Source organism: Perca fluviatilis, chromosome 18 (genome assembly GCF_010015445.1).
Source record: "Perca fluviatilis chromosome 18, GENO_Pfluv_1.0, whole genome shotgun sequence".
Taxonomy (NCBI): domain Eukaryota; kingdom Metazoa; phylum Chordata; class Actinopteri; order Perciformes; family Percidae; genus Perca; species Perca fluviatilis.
The window spans coordinates 9,117,452-9,127,734 of NC_053129.1; the positions used below are offsets into that span (position 1 = coordinate 9,117,452).

The 10,283-nt window shown below is 42.9% G+C and overlaps 1 protein-coding gene across 1 annotated transcript; it reads left to right on the top strand.

Annotated features, from left to right (window-relative positions):
* Positions 1-6,644: 6,644 nt before the first annotated feature.
* On the top strand, positions 6,645-9,081 carry LOC120547164 (thrombomodulin-like). The gene has a single exon (XM_039782633.1). It carries the CDS (start codon positions 6,818-6,820, stop codon positions 8,318-8,320), a length of 1,503 nt encoding a protein of 500 aa, XP_039638567.1. The 5' UTR covers positions 6,645-6,817; the 3' UTR covers positions 8,321-9,081.
* Positions 9,082-10,283: the final 1,202 nt, after the last annotated feature.

Sequence of the window (10,283 nt, forward strand, 5' to 3'; positions counted from 1 at the left end):
TGTTTACATAAAAACCAACCACTCCCTGGAGGGGATGTGTGGCACAGGAACAGTCATTTGAGTAAGCATGTGCTCTCTGTCTGTCTATGTGTGCCAGCCATGACATAGCAACAAAGCTTAGTCAATTCCTCAGGGTGTGGGCAGCACAGGGCGTGTGACTGATAAAATTAAATGTCAAGCTTGTGTATGTCTGTGTGTGTGAGTTTATCCAGTTGTGCACACGTGGAGCCTCCTTGTACTTCTGCATCTGTATGTGCAGATAGGATTCACGTGCGTGTGTGTGTGTGTGTGTGTAAGGCCACTGCTAAATCAACCTCAGCTCCCCTTCCTTTTATCCTCCTCATCCAGGACATGGAAACACCTCCCTTTTCCTCCTCTGCTGGCGACAGCTCTTTCGCACTCTCTGTAGTCCTTGGCCGCACCTTGACATTGGCAGCAGCCATGAAACTGACAGTGAAACGTTGCTCTAGGCTAAAGGGTAGATCAGTTGCAAACCATTCCTCGTTTGTGGAGCGGTCAACACTAAAAGTGGAAGGTGCAACACAGCTATAGAGCACACAAGTGTGGTTCCGGAAGTGAAAATCCCATTCATTTTCGCCATACGGATTTTGATAATTAGCCATAATGTCTATAATACCATCCAAAGTTGACTTATCACGAGCTACGAGATTGTGAAAACGAAGGTTTATGCCCATGTAGAAACCACATGTCCGTATGAAATCAACTTTGTTTTGAGAAAAACACTACCCACAATCCTAAACTTAACTGCAACGTCTATAATTAGTGGAGCTTGCTGTTACAATGGAAAGGTTTACCACACCAGCAGACCCGCAAACGGCTATGGAGCAGCAATCATTAAAGGGATACGCCACCGTTTGTTGAAATAGGGCTTATCACGGTCTCCCCTAGCTGTAGATAGGTGGGCCAACGCATTTTTGGTGCATGCATTGTTTTAGTCCGGTGCAACACCGGCAGCACCGCCGCTAGTTAGCTTTAAGTAGTGAATGGAATCCTATGTTGCCAGTTAGCATGTTGTGAAAAGTGAAACGGTGGCGTATTCCTTTAAAGTCTATGATCGATTCTGTACACAGTCTTGTACTTTTGCCTTTTTTTTGCCGTTTTCAAAATGATCATTTTTGAGCAGAATCAAATATTTTATGGACAATATTCATCTAGAAGTTGGTTGGCTTGGTTCTAGGCTTAAAACTCTTTATATAAGCATTTTCTGAAACGTCAATGGAGATATTGAATGTGGAAAATCACACATTAAAAAGTGGGCGGTCACTGTTGAGCTGTATGAAAGCTTCCTCCATTTTGGACTCTCTGGCTCACCGTCCCCTCAAAGTCAGCACTTTGAAGACAGCTTGCTTTTGTTCAACGGCGCAAATTTTCAGGTCAATGTACAGTTAAAAAAATAAGACATACAGTGCCTGCGAAAGTATTACCCCTTGAACGTTTGACCTTTTGCCTACATTTAGGCCTCAAACATAAAGATATAAAACTGTAATTTTTGTGAAGAATCAACAACAAGTGGGTCCCAATTATGAAGTGGAACGAAATTCTTGGCTATTTCAAACTTTTTAACAAATAAAACGAAAAAATGGAGGCAAAATTATTCAGCCCTTTACTTTCAGTGCAGCAAACTCTCTCCAGAAGTTCAGTGAGGATCTCTGAATGATCCAATGTTGACCTAAATGACTAATGATGATAAATAGAATCCAGCTGTGTGTAATCAAGTCTCGTATAAATGCACCTGCTCTGTGATGTGTCAGAGGTCCGTGTAAAAGCATGAGAGCATCATGAAGAACAAGGAACACACCAGGCAGGTGTCCGAGATACTGTTGTGGAGAAGTTTAAAGCCGATTTGGATACAAAAGATTTCCCAAGCTTTAAACATCCCAAGGAGCACTGTGCAAGCGATAATATTGAAATGGAAGGAGTATCGGACCACTACAAATCTTCGAAGACCCGGCTGTCCCTCTAAACTTTCAGCTCATACAATGAGAAGACTGATCAGAGATGCAGCCAAGAGGCCCATGATCACTCTGGATGAACTGCAGAGATCTACAGCTGAGGTGGGAGACTCTGTCCATAGGACAACAATCAGTCGTATACTGCACAAATCTGGCCTTTATGGAAGAGTGGCAAGAAGAAAGCCATTTCTTAAAGATATCCATAAAAGTGTCGTTTAAAGTTTGCCACAAGCCACCTGGGAGACACACCAAACATGTGGAAGAAGGTGCTGTGGTCAGATGAAACCAAAATCGAACTTTTGGCAACAATGCAAAACGTTATGTTTGGCGTAAAAGCAAACACAGCTCATCACCCCTGAACACACCCATCCCCACTGTCAAACATGGTGGTGGCAGCATCATGGTTTGGGCCTGCTTTTTCTCAGCAGGGACAGGGAAGATGGTTAAAATAATGGGAAGATGGATGGAGCCAAATACAGGACCTTCTGGAAGAAAACCCTTGGAGTCTGCAAAAGACCTGAGACTGGGACGGAGTTTGTCTTCCAACAAGACAATGATCAAACATAAAGCAAATCTACAATGGAATGGTTCACAAATAAACATATCCAGGTGTTAGAATGGCCAAGTCAAAGTCCAGACCTGAATCCAATCGAGAATCTGTGGAAAGAACTGAAAACTGCTGTTCACAAACGCTCTCCATCCAACCTCACTGAGCTCGAGCTGTTTTGCAAGGAGGGAATGGGCAAAATGTCAGTCTCTGATGTGCAAAACTGATAGAGACATACCCTCAAGCGACTTACAGCTGTAATCGCAGCAAAAGGTGGCTACAAAGTATTAACTTAAGGGGCTGGAATAATTTTGCACTCAATATTTCTCAGTTTTTTTTTGTTTAAAAGGTTTGAAATATCCATAAATTTTCGTTCCACTTCATATTGTGTCCCATTGTTGTTGATTCTTCACAAAAATTACAGTTTTATATCTTTATGTTTGAGGCCTGAAATGTGGCAAAGTTCAAGAAAAGTTCAAAGGCGAATACTTTTCCAAGGCACTGTAGAGGTTTTATACACACACTGCTGTTTACACATCAATTATTAGGTTATTATGATTTAGTTCTGGAAATGATTAATAAAAAATAAAAATAAAAAGTGAAGTACAAAATATTTTTTTGGTTGTGTGTACGTGCGTGTTAAAAGGATACGCCACCGTTTGTTGAAATAGCGCTTATCACAGTCTACCCTAGCTGTAGATAGGTGGGCCAACGCATTTTTTGTGCATGCATTGTTTTAGTCCGGTGCAACACCGGCAGCGCCGCCGCTAGTTAGCTTAGCGTAGTGAATGGAATCCTATGTTGCCGGTTAGCATGTTGTGAGTAAAAGTGAGCCAACAAAAGACAAAAAAACAACCTAATTACTTGCACTGATACAAAAAATGTGTTGGCCCACCTCTCTACAGCCAGGGTAGACCGTAATAAGCACTATTTCAACAAACGGTGGTGTATTCCTTTAAGTATGGTCCATAAGCACTGATGTGAGGGTGATTCTATATTACATATTCTGGAGTATTAAACTGCAGTCAGCCTGTGTCTGCGTTTTACTGCACTCTACCAACGGGACAAAGAAGTTGACCTTAACATTTGGCCATCAGTTGGGCGCATTTGGTCTTTCACAGGCAGCAGGAAAGCTTCACAGGTCCGTCAAGGCGAAGCTGCTTTAACGAGTTTAAACAGAAGCATGGGGCAATGTCACGAATATCGAATTAAAAACATGTCCGTAGGATGTTGTTAGTGGCGCTGACACCAAACCTTGTCAAAGTAACTGCATCACATGGGTTTACTGTGAGAACAAAATAAAAGTAATGTCTGGAAAGAGCAGGCTTCAGGCACTTCTTGGGTAACCTCCGTGTGGACATTAAAGATAGATATCAGAGAAAATATTTAGAGACCGGGCGGCCTGGTTTTTGTCACCAGGTTGACTGTATTGGAATGGAATCCATGGCGCCCGCAGCTAGGCAGTCTAGCAAAGATCAGAATCTTATGATTGAATGGTCACTACACAAATAAAAACACTGAACTGATTATTTTGTTTCTACAGCGTGAACAAAGGATTCCCATCCCTATACGCCTCGGGTCATATCCCGTCCAGCCGGTCCATCCCACCACACCCCTTTTCATGTGGGGAAATAAGGAGGCACTGAAATAGCATTGCGCCTACCATCTTGTGAATTGGGGGTAGTTCTTCAATCGTGCAATAATTGTGTGTGGTCACAGTAATAAGTCAGTTTTCATGTCCCGTGATGTGATGTCTCTGAATACATATTGGGTTACAACTTATAACCCATTAACATTCAAAATTCATTCATAAATTCATACATTCATAAATAAATAACAATTTCCTGATGACTCTATACTCTACTGCCAATGAAACATGTTTCATCTCCTATTCCGTCCACTGAGTCACTCTGTGTCACTCTGTGTCACTTTGGGAGGGAATTAAATATGTGATCACATTCCTAAAGATCTACTCAACCCAAAACCCCACCTGGAAAGTAAGCAGCCTAAGGCATGAGAATGTAGCTTGACGCAATGTACTTCTTCTCATGTTTAATTTGCTCTACCCTGTGGCTGTAGGAAGTGTGTCCAGCCCCTCTTGTTCTTACTTCCTCTTCCAGTTCAGTCAGCTTTCCCTTGAGGAAAGGGGAAGGCAGCTATCTTCCTCCTCTGCCAGCCCCACTAAACTTAGAGATGTTGAATAGTTTAACGATGAGGACTGATTTAGATTGACCGTAAGTCAGACAATGGTGTCTCTAACAAAAAGGTAACTTAAGGAAGTTTGACTCCATGAGTCAGTGTCTTTCCTGGATAGAGGCTTTTCTTAGTTACTGTTTTTAACGTGTACTGTAACGTGGTCATGAAAACTACCCTGGCGAATGTGAATCCAATATTCATTTTCTTTTAGTTCCTGTTTGATCTCAATCAAATTCTCAGGGAACTATCTGTCTCTTTAACTGCTAAATGCTCAACTACGTTCAACAAGGTTTATGAGATCCTTGAGACTTGAGAAGTCTTGAGAAGTCGCACGCTGCGAAACCAAAGCAATGAGCTGAAAGATGCTAACATGCTCCATCCAGATGAGGGGAACTGCAGAGGCATATGCGGAAATTACGGGAGAGTTGGGGGGGGGTGGGGGCGGCACCCCATCTTGGGGTTGAGTTATTGAAGAACATCATGGTCTAGTCTCTGGGAGCTGGTCTGGATGCTGCAAAATTTAACATATTTATATTGTAGAGGCTCTTGTTAGGTACAGTTTAAAATATGAAAACATAAGTACATCACATTTTGTAATTTGCAGACATTGTATGTATTAACCTTTTTCTGTAAAGTAGTGGATTCAAAAGTGCAACACTTCCCTCTGAAGAGAAAAATATAAAACTGCACGAATGTACCACACGCTATGGGCTCCAGTACTCTTTTGTTACTTTGTTTGTAAAATGTAATTTTCCATCATCGTTTCCCTCGAATTCCTATGGGATGTCGACTTTAATAACTTACATTGTTTGACCACTAGAAAAAAAAATACCTCCCAGCTCCCAATACGCCAACTTATTTTCATTGTCTCCATTTACTTTTAGCCTTTACTTATCCAGCCTTCAACTAATTAAAACAATATAAGGTTCACAAAATAAAGTAGGCCAACACTGATGCCAAAGCTTCATATACAGCAGGAGTTTCTTAACTTTTTAAATATGTTATAGCCTATGTAATGTCAAATTGTGAAATTATAGAACATTTTACAATTAGGATATACTGTATTTGCTTATATATTTTTTTGACAGACTTAACTGTAGCCTAATTGTAGCCTGGACATGGCAAAAAAAAATAATTATGTGTATTTATCAGAGGTGGAAGAAGTATTCAAATGCTTTACTTAAGTAAAAGCACTAATACCACACTGTAAAAAAAAAAAAATACTCGTATTGTAAGTAGTCATATGTAAGTAGCATGAGGAAGTATTAAAAGTAATTACTCAATGCAGAAAAGTCCTCACATTTTAGAGACTGGAAACGATCCCAACTGTTCTGTGTTTAGTCAGCTAATTTTTTTCAGCTGGACTTGTAGGCCCTTATACTGTTGGGTGGTTTAATTTATAATAAAACATCGGATTATATAAACTGCAGGTGTTTTGTGTGCAAACATCTTAATTTGTGAAGTAACTGGTAACTAAAGCGGCCAGATTAATGCAGTGGAGTAAAAAGTAGGCTAGAATATTTCTCTCTGAAATGTAGCAGAGTAGAAGTAGAAAGTGGTATGTAAATAAAAGACTGAAATTAACTACAAGTACCTCAAATGTGTACTCAAGTACAGTACATGAGTAAATGTACTTCCACCACTGGTTTTTAAGAGGGTATAGGTGTTCAGCAGAGACCCCCCCCACCCCCTTCCCATAAGACTTTTTAGGGGAATATCATCTAAACCGAGAAACGGAAGAGCCACCCAGGGGAGAGGATTATGAGATAGCCTATTCATCTTCCTCTTAATAAAAGTTAACTTTCCCGTATGCGCGTGTACGTGCGTGCGTCCGTCCGTGCGTGCGTGTGTGTGTGTTTTGATGGGCTAGTCTCTTTGAGATAACGCTCTCGATTAGGCTTGGGGGTTGAGCAATCAGACCGGGGCTTAAACCACTGGCCTGAACGGAACTTCCTTCCTCGGCTGGTCGGGACGAACCAAAAAAAAAAAAAAAAAAAAGAGGCTTTAAATGGGGACTAAGTCGAGCTTTTAGTCGCTATATCAGCTTTCACATCGTCCGACACAGAGGCTTAACACCACGGGCAGCTTTTCTAACATCGACATGATGGTTCCTACGACTCACGCGCTGCTCATTTGGTTGCTTTTCCTCTGCGGGCTCGAGGAAACGGTTCAGTCTCAACGGGGACATTGCACCGGGAATCAGTGTTTTGCACTTTTCCAGGAGCCCGGGGACTTCAACGAAGCACGGAAAAGCTGCAAGGACTCCGGTTGGCAGTCATTAATGTTCAGCTCGGAACACGCAGAGAAGCTGTTGAAGAGCCCGCTCCGCGGTAGTTACTGGCTGAGGAACAGCGCCGACGGTTCGGCGGAGAAACCTGCGGCGGGTGGCCAAACCTGCCGCTGCATCTCCGCGTCGGAGGGACAAAACTTCACGGTGTCGTGGAAGCCGTGCCTAGACACTCTGGACGGATTCCTGTGCCAGTTTACGCTCGAGGATCCTTGCAGTGGCTTGCAGGCAGCCGGAGACGCAACGGTAAAGTACACCTACATGCCTACGGACTTGGAGCTGGAGCTGGACGACTCGGAAACGTTCCCCCCGGGAACCATCGCCGTGGCGAAAAAGTTCGACGACAAATACCCGTACTCGAAGCATGTGTGCTTCTCGAGCAGTTGGCTGATAGCCCCCTGGAAATGCGAGGTGCTGGGGGGCGGCTGCGAGCACCGCTGCAGCTCTGCGACACAAAGCTGCGTCTGTCCCGCGGGGAAAACACTCCAACCCAACAACTTCGCGTGCGCTGACGGCCCGTGCCAGTCGAACCCGTGCACAGGTGAGGGCGAGGAGTGTGAAGTCACCCAGACGGGGTTCACTTGCACGTGCAAAGACGGCTTCGTCCCGGAGGATGGAGAGTGCGTGAACGTTACAATCTGTGAAAAGTGTGAGCACATGCTGTGTGACAAATTCAACGGCGTTTATAAGTGCCATTGCCGGAAAGGGTTCAGGGTTTCCCCCCATGACCCCACAAAGTGTGAGATGAACTGCACAGAGATAGACTGTCCGGCCGTATGCGTCTATAGGAATGACAGTGAGCCCCAGTGTTTCTGCCCCACTGGCTACATTACAACCCTCAGCCCAAATAACAGTACACCCTTCTGCACTGACATTGATGAATGTGACAGTGGGGATGATGAATGTGAACACCAGTGTGCAAATGCATTCGGTAGTTACAGGTGTTTGTGCGATAAAGGGTTCAAGCTGGACCACAATAACTACAATTGTGTACCCGTGCAAGGGCCGGAAGAAGAAGTTGATGGATCAGGTTCAGCCGCTCCATACCCCTCACCGGTTAGCCCCCACCCAGACACGGTAGTACCCTCTTACATCAGGACCGGCAGCGTCATGGGTATCGCCGTGTTCGTGGCGCTGTGTGCGGTGCTGCTCTATTTCCTGATCCGAAACATGGTCAAGCGTTGCGGCAAATTTGAGCTTTCCTCCTTCAAACACCCAGATATCGATATTTTCTATCTGCAGCAGGTGACCACCGAGACGTATAAGAGGATATCCTTCGACAAACAGTTTAAAAGTGACTCACCGACGATACTTTAATCACACATTTTTAGTAGGCCGCTTTTCAACCGTCTTTTCATGGCACATTTCACTGTTTCCTTTCCTCAGAGACGTCAAATATGGGACTTTTTTTTCCATAGGCAGTGTTTTTATTTATCTAAAAAGCTGCAATCTGTCAAATACTGTAAAGTCATAGCAACCCAGTGTGGACTTTAAAGGAAAGCAGCTTTCTGCTTTTTGAATGTGAAATAGATATTTATATTGAATTGTTGTTGGAATTGTTAGAGAACCTATTATTTTGTCTATTTCTGCAACCAAAAGGTTGATAAGGAGCCTCCTAATCAGCCTTTTGGTTGCAGAAATAGACGAAATGGGGGTTCCATAACAATTGGGAACATTTTAGAGTTATGATATAGGGCTGCAACTAACGATTGTTTTCATTGCAGATTTGTCTGTCGGTTATTTTCTCGATTCATCGATTAGTTTTTTGGTCTTTAAAATGTCAGAAAATTGTGCAAAAATGTTGTTCTGTGTTTCCCAAGTTGACGTTCTCCAATGTCCTGTTTGTCACACCCAGTGTTGCCAACTCCTCAGTAAGGAAAGTCGCTATTGGCTGTCCTAAAAGTCGCTAGAAGTCGCTAGATGACGTCATACGCTCATTAGCATACAGCTTAGTGGTTGTGTCAGCAAGGTAGATAGAAAAAAAATAGAAATCTTTAGCCAAATAATCACAAATTCAATACAGGAATTTATTTTACCTTATAATTATTACTTAGGTAGCCTATCTTTGAAGTGAAAAAGAAAAAAGAAATTCTACAATGGGATGGAGAAAGATTGATAAATAATTCTCAAAAAGGCTGGGTTGCCCAGGCCCAGGCCAGCTCGCGGCGACTTTCTCCCGTCCGTCCGCTGTCTCTACTACCTACACACCGGGACCCGCACGCTGTCCCTTCTCCCCTTTCTACCTGCATGCGCGCAACGTGCTGCTGCACAATGTGTACATGAGGAGAGAGCCCAGAGGGGAGGGGCTGCTCCTCTGCTCCTCAGTCACAGAACAGAAGAGAGGTGAATGTTTTGGCGGCTACAGGGGAGAAATACCTTGCGTGCTCGCTGGACAATACTGGCGACTTTTTCTACCTAAAGTCGCCAGATTTGTCGCTAGTCGCTTTTGTGAAAAAAAGTCGCTAAGGGGGTCTGAAAAGTCGCTAAATCTAGCGACAAAGTCGCTAAGTTGGCAACACTGGTCACACCTGATACCGTCCCAGAGGAGTAAAGAAAGTAGAAAATATCACATTTTAAAAGCTGGACTAAAACGTTACTCAAACCGACCGAATCAGTTATCAAAATAGTTGACAACTAATCGACCAGGCTTTGCAGTTTTATTATATTTAACAAAAAAAAAGATGCTGTTATATGTTAAAAAAAAAAAGTATCATAGTAATGGTACTTAAATGCTACCATGGTCACTTTTTCTTATTATAGACGCAGTCTCCTCAGACAATTACAAATCCAGCAATATAAACCTTTTTTTTTTGTCTTTGAAAGACAAACTTCTCTCCTAACAGCAGCAGCTTTATGTGTTGCTGTCTAATGACACTGTACTGCACTGCACACCTTCATTTTGCATTCCACAAGTTTCACTTTATGTATCACAAGTATGTGATATAATGAATGTAACATTCCACATATTGGTTGTAATATAGCCTATACTGTATTTGTGATCAAGAGCGTAATTTAAGGGGGGGGGGAGAGGGGAACAGGGGAAATGTAGGCAGTATTGGACACCCCGTAAATTTGTTTTCTTCTAAACGGAACACTAAACATTTTTTTTAATTGATAACCCAAGAGAAATGTTACGTTGTTACGCGGTCAAAATAACCACATATTGGTGTGGCTGAATAACCCAATGGAAATAATATAAATAACTCAACAAAACCTTTTGGGGGTGACCCAGTGGTTTTTATGCTTATGGGTACTGGGTCGGGGCTAGATTGACCCAAAT